Genomic DNA, 25,807 nt, shown 5'->3' on the forward strand with positions numbered 1-25,807 from the left:
TCTCCCATTTTTGCCTGCCCTTTCATAGTTTCTATCAATCCATCTCTGTATCCCATCATAGATTTTATAAGATCAGTCTCCCAATTCACATTCTCTCTTCACCTGTGTCTAATCTGCATTGATGACTATCAAGTTTTCAATTCGTGACTTTTCATTTATGAATGTTTCAAATTTGCCTAACCTTTAAATAATGTTTTCCTTATTTTCATATCTAATTAATGATTATTTTATGGTCTTTCAGATTATTCTATTTGCAGTTTTTATTCTATTTTTTAAAGATTTATTTATTTAATTTTTGGCTGTGCTGGGTCTTAGTTGCAGCACGCAGGATCTTCGCTGAGGCATGCGGGATCTTTCATTGTGGCACGTGGGCTTTTTGTTGCGGCACGTGGGCTTCTCTCTAGTTGTGGCGTGCAGGCTCCAGGGCATGTGGGCTCTGTAGTTGTGGCTCATGGGTTCCAGAGCACGTGGGCTCTGTTGTTTGCGGCATGCAGGCTCTCTAGTTGTGACGCGTAAGCTCAGTAGCTGTAGCGCGGGCTTAGTTGCCCCGTGGCATGTAGGATATTAGTTCCCTGACCAGGGATCAAACCCTCGTCCCCTGCATTGTAAGATGGTTTCTTTACCACTGGACCACCAGGGAAGTCCCTATTTGCAGTTTTGAAATAACGAATTTTCCTATTTATATCTGCTGACTTCCTCCTGGTAGTTCATTGCCTCCTGTAGATTGTGTGTGTATGAGTTTAATCTTAGAAGCTTTCCCCTGTGGTAATCCTAAGGAACTCTATCTGAAACTGTTCCTATAGGGCAGTTTTGTTTGCTTCTGCTAGGGTCCCGGAGTTGATATGTTATTTTCTTAATTTGTGGTTCTTATAGCTATACATTTAAAATAACCCAACCTTACTTACCTTTGGTACAGATATTCTGGGATTCTGATTTCTCACAGATGACTTTGATTCTGGGCTCTTGGACAGTTCTACTAGTCCTGTTTCAATACATGAAGTCTTTGTGGCTTTATGGAGAGGATTAAGTTATAGCTCCACTTTCTCCTGTGAGCCTGAAACCATGGTTGTTGTCCCTACACAGATAGTAGGATCTCAGCCCCTATATTCAACAGAACTTCACTGGTTTAAGGGAATTTACTAGAGACTGGTGGGAACCCTTTCTTTAAGCAGGAGGCCGTTTTTGATGTCTGACACTGATTTGTGTGACTAGCAAATATTTTGTTAATCGACACAACTCAAGTTTTTGCTTTGTAGATTCACACTGAGTACTCTGGCACTTGATAACAGATGTTCCTGCAATCAATTTCACTTAGATTCCACTGATGCCAGCATGTATTCTGGGAAATTGGGAGGTCTATCTTTAATCGGGAGGTATAAGATTGTACTGGGATTAAATATTTGGAACAGATATGTGATGCAACGCTGTTACTTTTCTGTAATTTCTATTATGCTCTTATAGTCCCCCCACTCCTGCCTCTGAGTGGTCACATTCCCAAACAGCTTCACTGTGCTATGTACAATGGATATTCTATATAAAGTCAAGAATTTCCTTTTTGTCTTCCACCAAATTTGACTATAAATCCTAAATAATGAAAAAATAACCATTTAATTAGTAAGAAAAAAGATCTTGAGCATTTTTAGACCATATCTAAACTAATCTTTTGCTTTTTCTAGTGATCATTTCCTACAAATAACACACAGTTGCACATATTTTTACAGTTAAATCTTTTTTTTTATTCTCTTGTGGAATGCTATGTTTAATGTTACAGTATGGTTGTCAAAGCTACTGAAATGTGACACATATCCATGTCTAAATGCTGCAGAACAGTATAATTTTATTTTAACAAAAAGTTATTTTACAGCTGAGGTCTGATGGTTTTGAAACCAATGCCTATGTGTATGGCCAGCCACAAACCTGGGGGATGTTTATTTCCTGTACACGTATATACAAATATATCCCATACATATATATGCACACAAGCATGTATTAATTTATGTGTGAAATATATAAAATTATATACATACACATACATGCATATCTATATACATATACCCACCCTCACTATTGAGCTCACTTTTCTAACACTAACCAGCTTCATGCCCAATTATTGCTGCCCAGTATAACTACATGATTTTAGTGCCAATACCAAGCACCCTTTCGGATGCAGGATAGGTACATCTGTGCATATAGATATGTGTATTTATGTATGTTTGTGTGTATAAAGGAATCATTTCTCCCTTTTATGCTTCAGTCATGCATTACTACAATAAACAGTCTTTTCACCATAGGTTTTGAAATTCTAAACAGTGTAAAATCTACTTCTGGAAAACTGTATAGGTTCATAGTTACAAAAAAATATATATTTTATATATATATATATATATATATATATATATATATATATGATTGAAACCTATTGAGTAGATATGTTCTCAGAATCTGGCTATATCCTAGCCCTTAGATAAATTAAAAGAACACCCTCTTAATAGGATGTTATGATAGCCTTAAATAGAACATTACCTGTATTTAGAATAGTTGATATATTTTAAAAGTTGACAGGATGATGTTAAAGATTTGAACAACACTATGCCTTTGCATTAAATATATAAAGTTAAAGTTTCCACCAAAGGCTTGGTTCAATTCATTGTCTAAGATTTTCATGTTCCAAGAGTGACCAGTATTGTAGTCATTATTCTTAAAATTATGGCTCATTAAGGCTTTTATACAAAAAAAGCCCTAGTTTTAATCATTTATAAAAACAAGTTCTCTTTAAAAGGAAAAATGTACATGAACACTAACGTACTCATGGATATTATCCTGTACAAAGTGACTACTGTGTACAGATAGGAGGCTTGTTCCCAGTAAGAACACCTCATGGTAGCACATGTAAACCTGGTTTGGTTCCTCTGCTCTGCAGCTATTCAGCATGTAAAATTTAAACCATTTCACATTAACATTTAAAGTTAATACAGTGCAAATGTTTGAGAATAACTTGTTCCCCCCAGTGAAACAAGAACCAGCGTTATGCTGAATATTCTTCAGATCTATTTACACATTGAGCTAAAAAGTTCACCATAAACTTTGAAATTTGCTGAATATCAGCAGAAATGTTACTGAACTAGCAGCAATTGCATTTACAATATCTGATAGTTATTTGAGAGAATGCATGAACTTTTCCAGGCTGTACTCTGACTCGTATTGCTCTTGATCCCAAAGGTCGCTCAGGTTCTCAAGGACTGATTTCATACTTGCTTTTCCAGAAGTAGAGGTGTCAGCTTTTTCTGCTTTGCCATCCTTAAGAAAAATTGGCAGAAAGATAAAATGAAAGATTTCAGAAATTTTATTTTCCTTTAAAATATCATACTTGTTTCTAACATTGCACTTTTTCAGCAGTTAAACACTTCAAAATATGGGGAAGTTCGTGAACTCATAAGATAGCCTATTCTATTTTCCCACAGCCCTAATAATTTATCATTTTATGCTTTTTATTTGAGAAGAATTTTAAGAACATTGCAAAGAACTCACTGTTAACTGTGTCACTTGGCTTTGTCATTCTTCTCCCGTGTGTGTGTGTGTGTGTGTGTGTGTGTGTGTGTATACGCCTGTGTATATGTTAGTATTAGATATATAGTAAAATTATCAGCCTTTCCCAAAACCATTTGAGAGTAAGTTGTAGATATTATGCCCCTTTATCCCAAGAACAAGGACATTCTCTTAGATAACCAAAGTACAAAGATCAAATTAAGGAAATTTAATATTGGTATATTAAGATGATCTCATATGTAGTCCATATTCAAATTTTGCCAATAAGATCCTTCCTTGGAACACCCCTTGAGCCCAGTTTCTGCTTGCTGAAAGTCACCCATAAGAATATTCTTTCAAACGGAATAAAATACATTTGAAGCAATCCATGTTTCTTTGAGCCTTTTTTTCTGGGTTACACAGATCCTGTTCTTTCAACCTCCCTTACATGACATGATTGAAGAACTTTTCTCCATTCTGGCCATCTTTTGGGGATTCACTGATTTGTTACTGTTTAAAATGCAGCACCCAGAACCAGACAGTATTCTAAATGTGGCTTAACACACACAGAGTAGAGTGGAACTACTTTCTCTCACATGTGGACACTATAATTCTGTTATTACAGCTAGTTTAATTGCATTATATAAGGCCATTTCTCACCTTAGCTTACACTGAGTGTACAGTTGATTTTCTGAACCTACACAGGACTTTAAATCCAACCCTATTAGTTTTACATTATTAGACCAACCAATATTTCCAGCTCGTGCATCCTTTGATAATGGATTGTTATCTGATATATATTCGTTCCATCATCCACATTAACAATAGCTACTATTTATTATCTTCACAACTCTAGTAATATAGGCATTGTTATCCTGCCAAGGCTGAAGATGGTCAGAGAAGTTAATTTGCCTAAGGTCGCCAGTTAACAGGAGGCAGGGCAAGAACCGCACACCCAGGTCTAGCTGGCTCCAGAAACAGCTGTCCTGTAGCAGGTAGGGACTAAGGAAAGAAAACCTGGGGAGGACACTGGAGACATCCATCAGAAAGTCAGACCTTCAAACATCCCCTAGTATCCTGGAGAGTTTTATCTGGACATCAAAAATTCCCTCAAAGGGTTGTCTAGGTGATACTAAAGTGAATGACTTTTGCTGTTCCTTTTAATACTTTTACCAAGCAGTCCCAGGAAGTCTGTGAACACATTAACGATACAACAAATTGTATAAGTTCTTTACCTTATCAAGAGTAAACAGATCAAGGAGTTGATCTGTCCCCATACTCTGCAAACTAGAATTCTCTTGGCTAATAACAGTATTTGCTATGTTCATCTTGAATTTCTGCAAACCCATTATTTTCTCTTCCAACGTTCCTCTGGTTATCAATCGGTACACGTTAACCACACGTTTCTGAATGAGAAAAAGAAGTTAAGCAACTGTAGCAAGAATAAATGGGTAAGTAAATTTTGAGATTTACCAAGTCAGAGGGCTTGCATACTTGTACTAAGTAAGTACTTAACTACCATTGAATTAGGATTGGGTTTTCTTTATTTATCTGTGCCCATGACCTTAAAATGTTTGTAGACGATCACAGAATATTAGGAATAGACAGTTTCCCAGGTTTTCTTAGCCCAAGCACCTCATTTAATGCATGAGGAAATGGTGCCACAAAATTAAGTGACTTGCTTAACGTCACAACACTTAACTAACATAGGAGCAGGAACTTAAACCAAGGCTTCCTGTCTTTTGCAGGGAGTTATTTTTCCCAGTGCACAAGTTAACACCTGTGAGTGTTGACTTTTTACCTGCCCAATGCGATGGGCCCGGTCCATGGCTTGTAGATCACGCATGGGATTCCAGTCATGCTCCACAAATACCACTGTGTCAGCGCCTGTTAAGTTAAGCCCCAGGCCACCAACGTGAGTTGTAAGTAAGAGAACATCTATGGATGGATCGTTGTTAAACCTAAAAACATAGATATTAAAAAATAAAATTAGTACATTTCTTCCTAAAGTTCAAGTAATAGAAACTGAACTGTTTGTTTAGTAAAAATTAAAGAGCACAAATGAGAACACTGCTTTATAATCCACGACATAGACATTTCTGTGACCACCTGAGTTCAGACCATCTTCTTTTCATCTACATAACATCTTTAGTAGTAGAAAGAAGGTATTCTAGAACGTCAGAGATTTCATACCTAGCAATTAAGTCCAATTGCAAAATGGATGCAAAAATGGAACACTAATTATAATTAAGACAAAACCCAACTATGAACCTTTAACATATGGAGACAGAAGAGTGTAGAGAAAGGTTAGATCAGTCAGGGAAGGTAGAAGATTAGCATGCTGAGGGTTGCTAAAATTGTACTAGTCCTAGAAGATATTGACAAAGGACATCTGGTAGCTTCTAGGAAAAAGAAAAACTAACATTACTAAGCTACCATTTATTACTCACTCTGAGTCAAGCAATGGGCTTTGTACTTATATTATTATTATCTGAGAGACTCTCAGGCTGTGTGGATAATAAACAGGCCCAAGAGAACACTGCCTCAATGGTAGAGTCAGAGTCAAACCTGAGTTCAAAGTCCCTTCGTGGGTCTCTAACTGTTTTGTGCCTAAAAATCTCTTAGGGATGCTTGTTAAAAATGCTCACTCTTGAAGTCAGCAGGCCTGGGACAGAACCTAGGAATATGCATTTTTAAAAATGAACCCCTGAGATTTCCAAAGCAGAGGGAGGAAACCACATGTAAGAAACACTGCACTCAGTGATTCTGCTTCCAAGCGAGGCCAGCTTCCAACTTGTTTTCAGCAGAGACAGAGGGATCAGGATAAAGAGCTTAGTCAAGCCATTCATTTGCTTCCTCCTGCCCCAACCCCCATAAACAGATGAGGGGAAAGTAGTTATCTCTATTTTTTGTTGATGCCTTAAATTTCTTTCATGCCCTTAGGAGTGCTTTCCTAATACAGTCACACTTTTTTCCCCCTAACTAAACAAACTATTCAATTATATTTCTGCAGTTCTGTATTTTAAAAAGGTAAAGATTTAGTTGGGTTGAATTACACAACAAAAAAACACATTTGCAAATATCTAGCCAAAGAAGATACTTCATGAGGCAAACTTCTAGGTAAGTAATAATAATAAATTGACTATAACTTGATTTGTAAGATTTTAGAAGCCACTTACCGTGAAACAATGGAATGCCTCTGGCCAGGAGGTATGCTACCATCTAATCTCAAGTAAGTGACAGAGGGTAAGTGAGGTTTGAGAAGATCATGCTCTACTATATCAAGCATGCTTTTAAGCTGACAGAAGATCAGTATCCTGTGCTGGGCTACAACAGACTCTGTGCCACTCTCGGAAGTGCTGCCATTTCCCAAACCACAGTCCAACAGCAACTTGAAAAAAGAATCAACTGTTACACAGATGTCCAATAAAAGTAGGCAGTCAATCTCACCAAAATAAATATTCCTTTTTGTGGTGAGAAAAGGTTAACTTACCTGTGACCTGAAAAGCAGATTAGCATCTGGGGCTCTCATTTATAACATTTTCTACACTAGCCCGTGTGAAATCTAAACTCTTCATCCATTAGTTATTCTCAATAAAATTTAAGCCAGAATAACTACAAAATGCTAAAATAATAAAGTCCAGATTTTACAATAAGATCTTAATTTTTAAGGCTAGAAAAACTAAATGGTATTAACATTTACATTAACTTGAAATTGGTTCCTTTAACCTTTCCAAATTTCAGAATTTTTTAAAACTCCATTTTTAAAAGTTATACCAAGAGTGACATGAACAAATGGCAGAGCAAGCAGTCCCTAGAAAAATTAATTCCAGTGATCCACACTGACACACATTATAATCAAGCTGTTGAAAGACAAAGACAAAAAGCAAAATCTTGACAACAGCAAGAGTAAAGTGACCACCCCACCACCACATGACCTGTGGGATCTTCATCTCCCAACCAGGGATCAAACCTGGGCCCTGGCAGTGAAAGTGCCAAGTCCTAACCACTGGACTGCCAGGGAATTCCCAAAAGTGACTTCATGTAAAAGGGATTCTCAATGAGATGAACACCTCTTTTCTCATCAGACACCATGGAGGACATGACCAAGAAAGTTAAAAGACCATCTCTAGAATGGGAGAAAGTATTTGCAAATCATATTTCTGATAAAGCCTTAATATCTAGAATATAAACTAAAACTCAACCAAAAGACAAACAACCCAATGAAAAAACAGTCAAAGGACTTAAACAGGCATTTCTCCAAAGAATATATACAAATGTCCCAATAAGCACATGAAAAACAACATCATTAGTCATTTAGGAATAGCAAATCAAATCAACAATGTGATACCACTTCATACCTACTGTGATGGCTATACTTAAAAAAAGGAAAGGGCTTCCCTGGTGGCGCAGTGGTTGAGAGTCCACCTGCCGATGCAGGGGACACGGGTTTGTGCCCCGGTCTGGGAGGATCCCGTATGCCGCGGAGCGGCTGGGCCCGTGAGCCATGGCCGCTGAGCCTGCGCGTCCGGAGCCTGTGCTCCGCAGCGGGAGAGGCCACAACAGTGAGAGGCCCACGTACCGCAAAAAAAAAAAAAAAGGAAAATAAGTGTTGATGAGGATGTAGGGAAATCAGAACCCTGGCACATAGCTTGGGAATGTAAATGTTGCAGCCACTGTGGAAAGCAGTTTGGCAGTTCCTGAAAAAGTTAAACATGGAATTGCCATATAATCCAGCAATTCCACTTAGGTCTAATATCTAAAAGAACTAAAAAGAGGGACTCAAACAGATACAAGCTAATGTTCATTGCAGCATTATTCATAATAGCCAGAAGGTGGAAACAACCCAAGTGTCATCAACACATGACTGGATAAACAAAATGTACTGGTGGTGGTAATAACAACAACAACAAAGGACCATTATCCGGCCATAAAAATGAATGAAGTACTGATATGTGCTCTAACATGAATGAACCTTGAAAATAAGTGAAATAAGCCAGCCACAAAAGAACGATATAATTCCACTTACATGAAATATTTAGAACAGGCAAATTCATACGGACAGAAAGTAGATTAGAGGTTCCCTGGGGTTACAGAAAGGGGAGTGGGAAGTTATTGCTTAACAGGTACAGTTTCTATTAGGTTGATGGAAAAATTTTGGAAATAAATAGTGGTGATGGTTACATAACACTGTGAATGTTATTAATGCCATAGAATTCTACACTTAAAAATGGTTAAAACGGCATATACTATGTTATATATTTTACCACAATTTTTTAAAAAGCTGTATCAGGGCTTCCCTGGTGGCGCAGTGGTTGAGAGTCCGCCTGCCAATGCAGGGGACACAGGTTCGTGCCTCGGTCCAGGAAGATCCCACATGCCGTGGAGCGGCTGGGCCCGTGACCCATGGCTGCTGAGCCTGCGCGTCCGGAGCCTGTGCTCCGCAATGGGAGAGGCCACAACAGTGAGAGGCCCGCGTACCGCAAAAAAAAAAAAAAAAAAAAAAAGCTGTATCAAAAATTTAACAAACCAAATTTAAAAATAAAAGAAATAGTAAACACCTCAGTAATCTTTTGCAAAGCAAATTTACCTACTGTTACAGACCAAGAATGTACAACACACATGCAACACTTAAAAGACCTACTTACTTGTTTCAAAGCCGAGAGTTTAGGGGCATGTTGAATATCATGGAGAGAAGAATTCTGCACCACAAGTTTTTCAGTAGTACTCTTGAACTCTGGATGTTGAGGTGTTAAGACTAATGCTGGATGGTTGCACAGTTTACGTAGGTACTGTAATGCCTTTAAGAAAGGGGAAGAAAGTATACACAAGTCTCCTTCACATGCCACCAATGTTCCTATCTCAGGATCTTCCTGTGCTAGTCCATCCATCTAAAATGCCTTTCTTCCCCTTCTCACTACTCCTCTGCTCGTTCTTCAAGGAACAGTTCAAGTACCTCATCTGTGATGTCTTCATCTGTGCTTCTTACACAACTTGTATTTATTTTTGTGACAGCATTTATAACTTGTATAAATTGTACTGTTTATGTCTGTCTCCCCCACTAGACAATGAGCTTCTTGTGAAAGAATGTCTTATTTATTAGCTCCTAGCTAACCCTTTCCCACTCAAAGTGCCTGATAATGCTGATAGATGATTCTAGAACTAGACATCATTTTCTAAAGAAAGGTTTCTCAAACTTCAGTGGGTATAAAAACTTCTTGAGGACCTTATAAATCTGTAAATCTCTCCCCTCTACACAGTATTTTGATTCAACAGGTCTGGTGGTGGGAAGGGTAAGGTGGAACTAGGTGGTTGTGTTTCAAGTGGTTGTGTTTGAGAATCAGAACCCCCTCAGGTCTTTTTTTTCTTTCTCTGATTCAGCCATACCCTTTGCCTTTTGTCATTTACTTGGCTTATAGTTTGGGTCTCAACTGTATCCGTTAGCACTATGACAGAAACTGTGGGAGAGGTATAAGCCTAAAAAATCACCTTTTCCCATTTCTATCTTTAAAACTGCTACAAGTATTTAATTTATTGGTGACAAGGGGGTTTGGAAGGTATTCTACAGTGGAATATTTCAAAAGGGAAAGAAAAAAAGTGAGCTGATACTATCTCTTTTTTCTCAAGCACATTCATCATCTGTCTCAGGACTTCTGTGCTTTACGTATCCTCTGCCTGGAATGACTCCCCCCCACCACATATCTGCATACCTCAATCTTCCTTCAGATCTTCGCTCAAATGTCACCTTCTCAGTCACATCCCTGATCACTCTATTGAAAACCACAACCTACCGTGACTCCTATACTGTATAACCCCATACTTGCCTTTATTTTCTTTTACATGATATATATTTTTTACTTACTTAATCATTTTTCACCTCTACAAGGGAAGGGATCTGTTTTGTCCACTGCTTTAATTAACCCCTGAGGTTAGAAAAATTACTGCCTTGTGGTAGATGTTCAAATATTTTTTGAATAGAAAATAAAAGGTTCTCTATTTTAAAACCCTTCTTTTCACGTAATATATAAACATATATTGCGGTTTTTACTTTAATTTTAATATTAAATCACTTATTAATTACTAATTATGAATATGAAAATAAATTAAATTGGTACTTTTACCTATTTTCAAGAATGTATACACAACACTGAAAAAAACTAAATAAATCCGTATTTCAGTGTTCCATGTAAAAATTGCTGCACTGAAGAACATTGTTCAACAACATTTAAAAAGTGGACTGTAATATATACCTGGAATACATGGCCTGTAGCTTTAAGCTTTGGTTTTTCAGTTTCTTCAGAAAGTGCAGCTGAAGAAACTGTTTCATCAACATCACACTTGGCACGAGACTTAGCAAAATCCTCATAGAGCTGAACCTGTAAAATTCCCCCCATGAAAGCAATAAGTATATTTATTTTCAATTGTTCAAAACATAACTAGCAAAGGCCAATAAAAGCAGTAATTTAAATCAGCCCTCATCAAAGAAAATAAATTATGATACCTATATTTCACTACTTGATTACAGATGATCCACTGCATTTTGGTAAATTCCTTTTAAATTACATTTAGAAAACAAGTTTAACACATTGTTTGGCTGCTAAAATATTTTTAAAAATAGTCAAATAGTCCTAGACGCGATTTTTCCACTCTGTTCAAGAAGAGAAATACATTACCAATAAAAGAGAACTTTAACCCTTACAAGTAAATGAGGAAATCTTCCTTAAGTGAAGTTATGTGGTCAAGACCCTAATAGGTATATTTCAAAAGACCAAGTTTAAAAAAGGATACTAACTGCAGAAGCCATACCAAGTTCAAAGTATTATCTTGGAGTCTGGGTTCCTGCCTTGTATATGCTAAAACAATGTGAAAGGGAAGAGAATCTAGAGTGCTAGAGAACAGAAGTCAGAGAATAAAAACCTGCAGGTGCAAAACGAACCCAAATGTCACTTCCCTCCCCAGCCCCCTTCCTCCAGACTACTTAAATGTGTTTTATGAGGATGTTGTAATACCACCACCAGTATATCATCTCAGGTTTTTTCATATGGCACATTTTCTTTATTATACTTAACTTTAAAAAGTCTTCATTTCATTACCTCTAAAAATTTTTCCTTCAAGAAATATTAATCCAATTTTTACAAATGAGGGATGGAGGCTCAGAGAGATGAGGTAGATAATATAAATGATCACAGAACTCTTAGCATCTAAATTAGTGTCCTGTCCACTAAACTCAAGTTGTATAGATAAATACTAAAAGGTTAAATGTCTATACACTGGAGGGAAAGAAGCAATTTTCCAGGTATGTCTGTATATCTTTTATTCATTTGACCATACTAAATCAACTCTAATACTGAAACAGACTGATGCTCACTAACCTAGAACACAAAGTAAACGTTCAAACAGAAAATTCTGCTTATAGGCCGTATCTTACTAAGACAAGAGACAGTTTCCCCTTACAAAAATACTGCACAAGGAAAGGCATACAATAAATTCCTTTGATAATGGTCTCTATGTACAAAATCAGAACTGTGCAGAAGCCAATACTTATTTTGAAAATTTACTGGCAATACTTTAAAAGGGACAAGGTCCCACTTCCCAACTCAGCCCTGATGTATACACCTATAATGCTGCTGTAAGGATATGACATTATAGGCAGACTCCTGGCCCTTATAAAACATTGGCTTACTTCTTTATCATTTTAACCTTCCAACTTTTTCAATTAATTAGACATATATAACAAAGCAATTATGATACTGGATTTTGTTTTAATGCTATATTCAAAATGCACATACCCAAATGTGTACTTACATATCCAAACAGATCCATTTAGGTTTTACCTACACCTGTCTGAAACTGAATATTCCTGAAGTCTAAGGAAGTAGAAGCTAGATAAGAGTGATAAACCAAAGGCTAAATCCCCTTTATTCAATACTTCTGTGGCTTGTTCAAAACATTCCCCTAATAAACATCCACCACCAACCACAATTGAGATCATCAGATTCCTAACCTGGAGAGTACTAAGAGTACAGTAATAGTCTTGAATAATTTTGGGTGGTAGATCCTGCAAAACATCTTCTTTCATTCTTCTCAAAAGAAATGGCAGGACTTGGCGGTGCAGTGCATCCATCGCGAGAACACCTATTAATAATAAGAGAGTTAACTTTATTCTATTTATTATTATTATTCTATTAATTTCTCTTAATAATAAGATTAAATGGCTTCCCAAAAGTTAGATATAAATTATATTCACTTGCACAGAGTATATAACTATATCTCTTTTTCATACCTGCTTCTTGTTCACGACTGGAGCTTCGAGCATCCCTACTTGCTAATATAGGTTTACCGTATCGTGCAGCAAACTGGCGTTCAGTCCCCAAAAATCCTGGCATGAGGAAATCAAATAATGACCACAGCTCCAAAACGTTGTTCTGAATATAAGAAAGGAACACCAGTTATCTTGTGTACTAGGATTATTTCCTTATACTTAAAAATGGAACATTAATGAAAGCCCACTGTGATGACATAGATTATCACCACATTTTTGGGTATAAGTCTATATATACAAATATTTTAAAGATTTTTTTGATGTGGACCACTTTTGAAGTCTTTATTGAATTTTTTTACAATATTGCTTCTGTTTTCTGTTTTGGTTTTTTGGCCATGAGGCATGTGGGATCTTAGCTCCCCGACAGGGATCAAACTCGCACCCCCTGTGAAGGCAAGGTCTTAACCACTGGACCGCCAGGAAAGTCTCTATGAGTCTATATTTTAACGTGTAAAATCTGGAGAAAATACTCTATCCTATTTGGAGGAAACTTTCAAGTCTCTTCCACCAGAATAAACCTTGGTCCATGGTATTTAAATCCTACTGGTAGGTTCCATCAAGTAGTAAATAGAAGAGGAGAAAGATGAATACATGTCTGATTCTTTTGAGACTCAGATTAGCATCAAGATTTAAGAAATCTGGCCAATACCACCATTTCTTCAATACAGGAAAACCTAGAAGAGTTTGGTTATAGGTCAAGTCTACCCAGTATTTATGGGTCATGAGGAACAGGCACAGGTTCTTTCCAATTCTGTTGGAGTTTCATGAAAAAAGAAAAAAAGAAATCAACACTTTTTCATTTTGGATGCTTTCCCACTATGTGTGGATCCTAAGGTACCATCCCATCTGTTTACCCCTTCCAGAAGCCCTCCTCACCATGCTCAAGCAGTGGCTCACCATGCTGGGCTGCCATTCTATATTGAAACCCTTCTAATCCTACTTAGGCTCTGCCCCATGACTCATGGGCTACCATGGCTGTTTGGTGCAGAAACCCACCCACCTTACAGCTTCAGAGCTAAACGACTGAGGTATGGAAGGGGAAAAGAGAGCCTTTAAGCAAACAAATACTTCTTTTGTTGTGAAAGCTATAATCAATTTTAAAATACTGTGAAGTTTCCATATAAGCAAAACAAATCTTGATATGTCAAACCTAAAGAGTGATTTTTTCCCTTATTTATTTAGGCTGTGCCATGTGGCATGCGGGATCCTAGTTCCCAACCAGGGATCAAACCTGTGCCCCCTGCACTGGGAGGGCAGAGTCTTAACCACTGGACAACCAGGGAAGTCCCCCCCCCACCTTTTTTTTTTGCGGTACGCGGGCCTCTCACTGTTGTGGCCTCTCCCGTTGCGGAGCACAGGCTCCAGACGCGCACGCCTAGTGGCCATGGCTCACGGGCCTAGCTGCTCCGTGGCATGTGGGATCTTCCCGGACCAGGGCACGAACCTGTGTCCCCTGCATCGGCAGGAGGACTCTCAACCACTGCGCCACCAGGGAAGCCCCCCTTTTTCCCTTTTAAATGTACTTTTTCTTACTTCCATTAAATTTTCATATGTTTGTAATTATGTTCTCTCTTGTGGTTATTAAAATCTGAAGTGCTTACTTAATAGACAAAACCATAATACTTTAGTAGTCAGTCCATCACCAAAAATAAATTTAAAAGAAAAGTAACAAATACATAAAGAACCATCATTTTTTTAAGAGTCAGAAGCAATCTCAGAGGTCACTTGGTGTCTACCCTCCTACCAACTGGAGAATGATGGAGGGTATCTTCCCATCAGACTTGGCTATCCAAGCTACATGTGAACATTTGCAACCAATTCCTCTGGAAGATAAGAGAATCTTTCAAAAATATCTAAAGGCATCTACATACTCAGCCATCTCCTTCCTTTTCCAAGATAAATGGTTACAATCTCTTTCCTTCAATTGCTTCCTAACCTCAGGTATTCATACCTCTCCTATATGATGAGTAACCTCTGAATCATCTCTAGCTTTTCAATGTTAAATCAAATTGTATTATACTGCAGAAGGAAAATGGCCAATGTGGAAGAAAATGTGACTAATGTCTCCCATACTTTGGACATAAGACTTATGTTTACATAGCCTAAAATTACATTTTAAATATGAGATTTAAAACCTAGTTTGCTCAGATACTGCTACATACCAAATGAACCATTATAAAAGCAAGATTATTGGAAATTATTATTCCTATAAACTAAAAAAACCTCTTTAATTCACTGTCAAATGCCAAGCCTTCTCTCCACATGGCAAATATTAAAAAAAAAAAAAAAAAAGGTAAATAATTACCTGGATTGGTGTTCCAGAAAGAATAATCCTATAATTAGCAGTCAGTTGTTTTACTGCTTTTGACAATTTTGTTTTTCCATTTTTGATGACATGGCCTTCATCAAGAATACAGTAGTTAAATTTAATATTTCTGAAGAAAAACAAAAAATGTTAGCATCTTTTACTATATGTCAAGAACAATATGAAGTCTTTGAGGCAGGAAAATACTAAGTCTCTCTGAATTTGATACTAAGTCTTTCTTTAAAAAAGTTTAACTCTTACCTAAAGAAATCTATGTCGTTTCTCACAACATCATATGAAGCCACTATCAGATTGTGCCTTTTCACCTGATGCTGTAACCTGTATTTAAAAATACATAAGATAACAAAATGGGGAATCTGCCAAGTTTGTAATAATGCTTTCAAAGGAAAAACCACAGATGCCATTGTATAAAGTGCTTTCAATCTACCTACTAAGCCCAATATTCCCTTCTGCTTACTCTACATCCATGACCCTGATACCTGAAGGCCATTCTTCTTATGACTTGGCCTTGTTGCCCTAACTCAGTCTGATTAGAAAAGAGACAGGTACCTGACTTAAAATGTGGAGGTCATTTTAACTTTATTTGCCAACACCTCTTCCTTGGAGGCACTCACTATTCCTTCACCATTCCATGTTGTGCTGGGGGGTAGACGGGGAGCTATCAATCACACGTCCCCATAATCACCAAAGAGATGAAGCATTTTAATCAGGTCAAGCCATTCACAATATTTTATCCCCTGACCACAAAGACTGGTTTGGGGGCATGACCCAGTCAAGGCCAGTCAGTCATCTCAAGTACTGATATATTCATGATGGGAGAGAGAAGATTTCTGTTTATTATAGTTGCCAAGCTAGGAGAATGTAGGCCTAAGACTGCCCATGGTCATCTTACCTACCAACAGTAGACTGAAGTCCAGTAGAGATCAACAGAACAAGTTATACGTGGGGAAGAATAGTAAATTAGATGTACCTGAAGCAAGAATTCACCCCCTGAGATTCTCAATTTAATTAATGAATTTGCTATTTGCTTAAGCTAGTCTGAGCTGAGCTTCTACCACTTATAAATGGATGAATTCTTTTACAGTAAATTCTTTAAGAGTACAAGCTGTTGAGCTGCCTGTGTTCCAATCTTCATTTAACTAGCTGAGTGACCTTCTTCCCAGACCCCATGTCTTAGACTCCTCATCTGCAAACTGGGAACAATAATAGTACCCATACCTCATAAGGTAATTATGAGAATACACAATTTTACATAAATGTAAATAAAACTGCTTAGAATAATGCCTAGCCAGTAAGTGCTCAATATATGTTAGCTATTATTAACAGGAGGGCAGCAAATATATGGACTAATCAGCAATCTATGACTATCCAAGCTTTAAAAGATGAACTGAAATCAGGGCTTCCCTCGTGGCACGGTGGTTAAGAATCCGCTTGCCAATGCAGGAGACATGGGTTCAAGCCCTGGTCCAGGAAGATCCCACATGCCATGGAGCAACTAAGCCTGTGTGCCACAACTACTGAGCCTGCGCTCTAGAGCCCACGAGCCACAACTACTGAGCCCGTATGCCACAACTACTGAAGCCCGTGCACCTACAGCCCATGCTCTGCAACAAGAGAAGCCACAGCAATGAGAAGCCCGCGCACCACTACGAAGAGTAGCCCCTGCTTGCCACACCTAGAGAAAAGCCCATGTGCAGCAACAAAGACCCAGTACAGCCAAAAATAAATAAATAAATTTATTTTTAAAAAAAGATGAACTGAAATCAATGATATACCACTCTTCAACATTTGTATTTAGGAACAGAGATGTACTAGTTGATAGAAAGAAGGTAAAACTAATAGAACTCTAGTGTTTCTATGGTATCAGGGCAGCTAGAGCAAGCCACTGTGGACCAAAAGCATTTTTGAGGAGAGAGAAGAAGAAAGAGGGAGCACTTAGGGAAAGTGAGTAGAAAACGAGGATACAACAGAAGCACCTAGAAGATTTTATGATCAGAAGACTTCCAAGAAAGGCATAGAGAATGGTTTTGGTTCCTGACAGTTTCCTAGCTCCAAAACTTAGAAAGCCCAACTGATTGTTAACAATGGCTAAAGTCCTTGAATTTTGATGAGTCTCACTGATTATATCTTTAAATTCACTCACCTTTCTTAAATAAGTAAGTTCCTATGTCTGACAACCAAAAAAGCTAACTAGAATTCATTTTTCATCGATTTTATTCTTCCAAACTACTTAAAGCAAAAGATAAAACATTTTTTGGTTGTACAGTTCTTACCTTATTCTTTCGGTGGGAGGTCCAGTATAATGCAATGGATTGAGATATTCTCTGGAGCAAAATTTACCTACTTCATCCACCCAATGACCTGTTAATGTTGGCGGACAAACCACCAAGGAAGGAAGTGGCATACATTCTGCCAATTTTGATCTTGCATATTCCTGGGCCCTTTGACAGCAAAACACAATGAATTAACCAGCTTGTTTAAACTGCTCAGCATCTGAAAGCCTTCTTTTAAAGTAACATTTAAAATTACCTGTGACAATGATCTCCTGCTAGAATGCAGATGGACTGTAAAGTTTTTCCTAAACCCATGTCATCACACAGAATTCCATGAAGCTTATACTTATTAAGAAATGCTAACCAGTTCACACCATCCTGAAAGGTTGGGAGTAAAAGAAAAATGATAAATGTGAACAGATCATAACAAATTTTTTCTTGTAAAGAACATGTTTACACACACCAAAAAATCTGTAGTTTTACAGGCAATAAGAAATAAATGGGTATAAGACACTAAACAGAAGAACTGAATTACTAAATCAATTTTTAAACTCTTCAAGGCACATTTACAAGGAATAGTCACTATTTATAAGTATAAAACTTTACCTGCTGATATTTTCTGAGTTCAGCATTGATTGGTACTGGAATCTTGTAATTTTCTAATTTTTTCCCATCTAACAATTGCTCCAAAAAGTGTCGTTCCTTGGCTTTCAACTGGATTAATTCTTCTGACATATTTGGAGGGTCTGGAATGCCTGCCTAAAATTGTTTTTTAAAGTGTATTAAAACTATTTGCTACTATTTATTAATTTTTCCATCCTCAGATTATGAAATCATTTCGCATCTTATCAAAATACAAATGCAGAGATAACACAATATTGTAAACCAACTATACTTCAATTTTTAAAAATACCAACAATAAAACATATATATGTATATATATAAAAATGCAGAGAAAAAAGCAATTCAAAAATAGTATGATTTTAAAGACTGGAAGACAAATATTTAAGAATTTGATAGGTATTCAAAGTGCTATAATGAGACTACTAAACAAACACATTTGAGATATTTTAAAGAACACAGCTACAATTTATTTTTTCCAGTACCATGCATTACTTGATAAAGAGGCAAATAAAATTGTATAGCTTATTTTAAGTGAAATCCTGTTACTGGAGCTTCTCAATTTTAGTGTTATGATACCCCAGGGTATTGGTTCTCAAAATATGGTCTGCAGACCCCTCAGGATTTCTAAGACCTTTTCAAAGGGTTATTGACATCAACTATTTCATAACAAAAGAAAGACATTACTTTTTTCACTGTGTTGACATTTGCTCTGATGCACAAAAATAATGGGCAAAACTGCTTGTGCCTCAGAAAGAATCAAGGCAATGTTACCAAGTGTACTGGTAGTCACTGTAGTATTTCTCACAGCCATCCACCAGCTTTTTTTTTTTTTAAGTTGGTTTCACTTAAGAATGTCCTTGAGCCAGTAAAAATAATTTTATTAAACCTCAACCTTCGAATGGCACATCTTTTTAACATTCCGTGCAACAAAATATGAAGTACACATAAAGCATTTCTGCTGCATATCATGCATATGGAAGTACAATATGTTTAGGAAAAGCACTTGCAAGGTTTCTTAAAACTGTGAGTTGACCTAGCCATTTTTTACAGACATCATTTTATTTGAATGGACTGACAAACTACGGTTATTCTGACTTGGGTATTTGGCTGATATTTTCTCAAAAATAAATTTGTCACTTCAAGGAAAATAACTGACATAACTTGTTGCCAATGATAAAATTCAAGTTTACAAAAGAGACTTAGCACTGCAGGTACTTCCCAATATTTAAAAATAATTTTCTGTTGGTGATATTAATGAGTCTGATTTGTTGCTACTGTATGATGAAATATATCAACTTTTTTTTTTTTTTTTTTTTTTTGCGGTACGCAGGCCTCTCACTGTTGTGGCTTCTCCCGTTGCCGGAGCACAGGCTCCGGACGCGCAGGCTCAGCAGCTGCGGCTCACGGGCCCAGCCACTCCGCGGCATGTGGGATCTTCCCAGACCGGGGCACGAACCTGCGTCCCCTGCATCGGCAGGCGGACTCTCAACTACTGCGCCACCTGGGAAGCCCTATATCAACTTTTAAAAGATTTACATTTAACATTTACATTTAAGATTTTACATTTTACATTTAAATAAAGATTTAACTCAGTGAACCAATGTTTTCCAAATGACCAATGCATGTTACAAAACGTGTACCGGTAAAAGATCTATTCAAAAGTCTAATGGATTTATTCTTTAAACAAATTAATAAATCTTTTCACATTTCTCAGTTTTAATTTCTATAACAGAAAATATGATAAACAAAAGCTTTTTGGGGTCTTTAATTTTTAAGAGTGTAAAGAGGTCCAGAGACCAGAAAGTTTGAGAACTACTGCCCTATGATTAAGAAATGTAAAGTGAAAGTTAAGAAACGTAAAATTCTCAGAAGAGAACTTCAATTAAATTCAATTAAAATATATGTTCCTTATAATACCAGAAATAGTATCAGGAGTGAGGTGTATACACTGAGTCTTAAAGTGATTGCATGTTATATTTTCAGAAGTTTGTTTTGTTTTGCTGTGCTGTAGGGATCAAGGGATCTTAGTTCCCCAACCAACCATCAAACCTGGAAGCATGGAGTTCTAACCACTAGACCATCAGGGAATTCCCTCAAAAGATTTTAGAATTAACAACTTTGTCAAGTAAGATAGAAACTAACATTTTAACACATCTAATACCATAATGACAACCATCAAAATGAAGCCTTTCTGCACGGTGCTTTATAAGGAAGTAACAAATCTTCAAACATTTATCCTCATGGACCTTTTAATAAATGACAACCAGATATAAGGCCATACAATAGGGACATTTCCTAACAACGATTAGGATTCATAAATATTGTTTAGTGCCAGGAACCCTTCCTTTGCGTATCTTCCTCACCTTAATTCCCATAAAAGCAGCAAGAGTTACTAATAGTGCAAGGAATTAAAGCTTCTATCAAAACCACTGGTTTATATTCCCTGAACCCTTGACTGAAAAGTACATGATTCTTCCTATGAAGATGGGGCAGAGCAAATCAAGATAAAGTGGAACAGGAATCAACTTGCACGACATTCTTGTTTCTATTGCTGTATCTTCAAACGCACAGCATCTAATCTGCTATTAATCCTATCCAGTGTGTTTTTATTTGTAATTTTATCTTTCAACTCAGGAAGTTCAATTTGGGTTGTTCTTATGTCTTCCATGTTGCTCCTCATTACACTCATGCTTTCCCTCTATCTTCTTGAACATATGGAACGTATTTTAATGTCCTTGTATACTAATTCTATTATCTGGGTCATTTCAGGGTCTGCTTCTATTGACTGACTTTTCTCCTGGTTAACTTTTTTTTGGCGGGGCGGAGGGGGAGGGCAGGATCTCAGTTCCCTGAGCAGGGATTGAAACCTGGCCATGGCAGTGAAAGCCTGGAATCCTAACCACTAGGCCACCAGGGAACTCCCTCTGGTTAATTTTCTGATGGGCGCTAAACATCCTAAGTTTTACCCTGTTGGGTGCTGAACTTTTGGGGGTTAAACATTTTTTCTTTTTGGGATATAGTTAAATTACCTGAAACCAATTTGATCCTCTTGAGGCTTGCTTTTAAGCTTTATTAAGGTGGGTTCAAATGAGTCTTCTGTCAAGGGTTAATTGGGCCCTGCTACTCAGGCGATATACTTCTAAGGACTGTACTCAGTGCCCTATATGGTAGGTCCTCTGACTCAGCTTGGGGGAAATACCTATTCTTGACCCTGTGTGAGCTCTGGGAGTTGTTCCACCTACTCCTTTCTGATTTTTCCCCCCAGTCTCAAACATACATTCTCATACATACGCCCAGATGAATGAATACTCAGCCTCTGTGTGGACCTCTGAAGCTTCTTCTCTGTGCAGCTACTTCCTCTCAGGCACTCTGCCTTGCAAATCCTACCCATCTTGTCCTCCCTGCACTCTGACTCTGCTAGCCTCTGTTTAGGTTTCACTTCCCTGTCCTATGGTCTGGAAACTCACTCCAGGCAGTAAGCTAGGGCATTTCATTTGTTCCCTTGTTGTTCAATGTCTGAAATCCATTGTTTGATTCATTTTGTCTGGTTTTCTAAGTTAAGGTAGGAGGATAAATCTGTTTTATCATGGCTGGAAGCAAAATACGCATCACATCCTTGTAATTTTCACATCTATCAAAGGGAATCTTACCAATCTTTTCTCAATCTCTAAAGTTCAAAATCTCTTTTCTTTGCCAATACGTTATCAAGTACTGTTATTCTCCCTTTAAAAAAAAGTAGTTTAGACTCTTTATCACCTCACAGTGGATCTGGGCTCTGTTTGGGGGCACTTACATTCGAATCCACAAACAGCTGTTAAACTGATTTTCCTAAAACACTGCTTTCATCATCTACTCCTTTGCTCAAAGAACACGATGGTTTCTCATCACTCCCTGATTTCAATGCCAAAAAATACCAAGGGGACGAAGCATAATCAACTTAGTTTACAGATAAGATGATGCAAGGCCCCAAAGCTAAAGGATATGAATAAGACCTAGGAAGCAGAGGATGGAAACAATTCAGGAAATGTCACTTGGGTCTTTTGATACAGTAGTCTAGTATTTTTTTAATCACGGTGGTTATTTTAACATATTTTACTGTGGAAAAAATATTCATGCAGAGAAATATATAAACAAATGTACAGATTAATAAATTATAAAACAAACACCTAACTACTGCCAGATTAAGAAAAGCATCCCTGCCATCATCCTGCAAGATCCCGTAAGCTCCCTCCCAGTGATAACCCACTCTCCTTTCCTCAAGAGGTAATCATTTTACTGACTTTCATGGCAATTTCATTTTTATCTTTCTTTATAACTTTATCACCTAAGTATGCATCCCATGTACTTTTGCCTATTTTTGAACGTCATAAAAATAGAATCTTATGTTAAGGACTCACTATTTGTTGTATGTATCTGTACTTCGTTCATTCTTATTGCAGTATAATAATCCACAGTTAACATATCTACTCTACAGATAATGAATATCTGAGTGGTTTTAGACTACTATAAATAATGGTATAAATAATATTCTTGAAGGTATGTCTTGGATGTATTATGAATTTCTCCAGGATATATACCTAGCATAGATTTGATGGGTCATTGGGATGGGAATCTTCAACTTTACCAGATAGCCAAAATTTTTTTTTTTTCAGAGAGGCTATCATCCAACTTATGCTCATACTTTGCTGGTAGAAATATAAAATGGTAGAGTTACTCTGGGAAAATAGTTTGGCAGTTTCTTAAAAAGTTAAACATGATATGACCCAGTAATTCCATTCCTAAATATCTGCTCAAAAGAAATAAAAGCAGGGACTTCCCTGCCGGTCCAGTGGTTAAGAATCCATGTTCTGGGGCTTCCCTGGTGACGCAGTGGTTAAGAATACACCTGTCAATGCAGGGAACACAGGTTCGAGCCCTGGAGGAGGGAGATCCCACATGCTGCAGAGCAACTAAGCCTGTGCACCACAACTACTTAGCCTGTGTGCCACAATTAGTGAAGCCTGTGTGCCTACAGCCTGTCCTCTGCAACAAGAGAAGCCACTGCAATGAGAAGCCCGTGCACCGCAACGAAGAGTAGCCCCTCGCTCGCTGCAACTAAAGAAAGCCTGCGCGTAGCAACAAAGACCCAATGCAGCCAAAAATAAATAAATAAAACAAATAAATTAAAGAAATAAAAGCATACATCCACACAAAGACTTTATAAGCTCATGAAGTGCACGTTCATAGCAGCATTACTCATAATAGCCAAAAGCTGGTAATAAGCCAAATGTCCATCAACTGGTGAATGGATAAACAAAATGTGGTGTCTCCATAAAATAGAGTATTACTTGGCCAGTAATACTCTAAACACACCCAAAAGGATAATACATCCAAAAGGAGCTACTGACATACTACAACACGGATGAACTGCATATATACTTACTTCTTGAATTACAAAAATCCCATAAAAATATAGTAAGTGGCTAAGTGGAAGGGTCCTGGTTTTTCCCTTGCTTCAAGCCACTTCTATTTCCCACACTGGCCACATATATTATTTCTGTAGCATGAATATACTCCAAAATTCTCCAACTTCAGCCTTCTAGTCTGCTTTCTCCATAATCCAACAGAGACATCATTTGCTTTTTACACTTTCAATTACCATCTTTCAAATTTACCTTTCACGTAAACTTCAGAACAGAATCTTTACATAGATGTTACCAGGGATACTTAGGAACAATTCTATTTCTAGAATAGCATCAATGAATTATCAGTCTTTTAGGAACCATAGTTTTTGTTTGTTTGTTTTTTAAATTTTTGGCCGTGTCGTGCGGCATGTGGGATCCTAGTTCCCTGATTGAACCCGTGCCCCCTGCAGTGGGGTCTTAACCACTAGACCGCCAGGGAAGTCCCAGAACCATAGTTTTATTTAAAACACTGTGTTAAAAAAAAAATTACCCATTAAAGCATAAAATTCTTAACACTTGTAACATAAACATATTCAAATCTTTTTTTAAACCTGACATGTTCTTTAAAAAGGGTTACAATTACTATGAAGTTACTGAAAACATTACGTCCATAAACCAAGTATCTTCAACTTACCTCAAGTGGCATGAGTCTAATTAGTGTTGCAAAGCACTGTGTAGCCATGAATCTTACACTGTCCGTCTGATCACTCATTCTTCCCAACACAGGCACGACTAAAAGGACAATATATGGAACAATACCAACATCCAGTTGTTCCATTACACCTGAGTAAGTTATTAAGGAAATTTCCAAGGCAGATGTTTTCACAAACTAAGACCATGACTTCTAAAACAGTTCCTCATTTTCTCACCTGTATTATGAAGAACTGACTGTCCCTCAAGGTCTATGATTCAACTATAACAGCATTTGTACAATGTTACTCGTTTGTAAACATTATGTAACTTTCTCATGATTAAGAAGATAAAATGACGTTTTTCATCTGAGGAAGGCTGGAGGTAACTTTATTAATAAGACTTTTTTCCATAGAGAAATCCCTCCAAGTTTCTAGAATTCCCATACCAAAATTGAGTTGCATTGCAAGCAAGGGAACACAACTCAGCATCAAAGATTAATTCCAAATTTCCCACCAATAATATCTTAACAATCTTAAACTGGACCTAGCAGGCTCAGTGAGTTCAGTCCTCCTGTAATCTTCAGCATTTCTGAGCCAGAGTTTCTAACTGATTTGATCTCTACCCATCTTTCTTGCTCTTATACCGAAATATCTTTTGGGTTATTTCGAGAAAAAAATGTCAGTGGATGCCATACCCTTGGTAAAAACTTGCCTGTATATTTCTAGTTATTTAGTATACTTAGTCATTTTCTACCCAAGTAATGAACAAAGCAAACATAATATATTTATAAGAACTACCTATATAACATCTGGTTAATATTAAAAAAAATTGATTATAAACCAAATAAACAGATAAGTTACTAGATAAATAGTTCATGAGGTACATAAAATTTTTGCCTGTAAAAAGATCTCTTAAAATAGTAATTCTCCAGACTTTGTGTGAATATTTTCATAATCAAATGTAAATGTATTTATAATGTATTATAATGTAATAAAAATGCACTTCAAAATAAAATCTAAAAAAGTAGGTTTCAGGGCTTCCCTGGTGGCGCAGTGGTTGAGCGTCCACCTGCCAATGCCGGACACACGGGTTCGAGCCCTGGTCTGGGAGGATCCCACATGCCACGGAGCAGCTGGCCCCGTGAGCCACAATTACTGAGCCTGCGCGTCTGGAGCCTGTGCTCCGCAACGAGAGAGGCCGCGATAGGGAGAGGCCCGCGCACCGCGATGAGGAGTGGCCCCCACTTGCCACAACTAGAGAAAGCCCTCTCACAGAAACGAAGACCCAACACAGCCATAAATTAAAAAAAAAAAAAAAAAAGCTGGTGACACGTACGTGCGCCGAGACAGCGCGAATTGGAGAAAAAAAAAAAAAAAACCTCAATAGGTTACCAGAGTAATTCAAGGTAAACTACAAATAAAGGATAATTGAGACAGAATTAAAAAAAAAAAAAAAGTAGGTTTCTTTTTGGAACAAGGCAGGTTATGTGCGTATTTGTTTTTGTTCTGTTTTGTTTTGTTTTTGCTGCACTGTGCAGCTTGCGGGATCTTAGTTCCCTGACCAGGGATCGAACCCATGCCCTCAGCAGTGAAAGCATGGAGTCCTAATCACTGGACCACCAGGGAATTCCCTGTGCATATTTGAATAAATTTTATTTTAG

At 37.4% G+C, this 25,807-nt stretch overlaps 1 protein-coding gene across 2 annotated transcripts in view; it reads right to left on the bottom strand.

The window, feature by feature from the left end:
• Nucleotides 1–2,418: 2,418 nt before the first annotated feature.
• The window catches only part of BTAF1 (B-TFIID TATA-box binding protein associated factor 1), a 95,406-nt gene continuing 72,017 nt past the window's right edge, over nt 2,419–25,807 (bottom strand). For both annotated transcript variants that reach the window (XM_081251711.1, XM_081251712.1), the window contains 14 exons: nt 24,149–24,297; nt 18,053–18,205; nt 17,703–17,824; nt 17,447–17,614; nt 15,414–15,491; nt 15,153–15,282; nt 12,809–12,950; nt 12,530–12,660; nt 10,776–10,901; nt 9,174–9,326; nt 6,705–6,916; nt 5,327–5,486; nt 4,761–4,931; nt 2,419–3,297 (listed from right to left, as the gene is read on the bottom strand). In XM_081251711.1, the coding sequence (XP_081107837.1) occupies nt 3,154–3,297; nt 4,761–4,931; nt 5,327–5,486; nt 6,705–6,916; nt 9,174–9,326; nt 10,776–10,901; nt 12,530–12,660; nt 12,809–12,950; nt 15,153–15,282; nt 15,414–15,491; nt 17,447–17,614; nt 17,703–17,824; nt 18,053–18,205; nt 24,149–24,297 (2,039 nt within the window). In that variant the 3' untranslated portion in view covers nt 2,419–3,153. The remainder of the gene's footprint in view (nt 3,298–4,760; nt 4,932–5,326; nt 5,487–6,704; nt 6,917–9,173; nt 9,327–10,775; nt 10,902–12,529; nt 12,661–12,808; nt 12,951–15,152; nt 15,283–15,413; nt 15,492–17,446; nt 17,615–17,702; nt 17,825–18,052; nt 18,206–24,148; nt 24,298–25,807) is intronic.

The sequence above is a fragment of the Mesoplodon bidens genome (genome assembly GCF_964165515.1).
Source record: "Mesoplodon bidens genome assembly, chromosome: 1".
NCBI lineage: Eukaryota > Metazoa > Chordata > Mammalia > Artiodactyla > Ziphiidae > Mesoplodon > Mesoplodon bidens.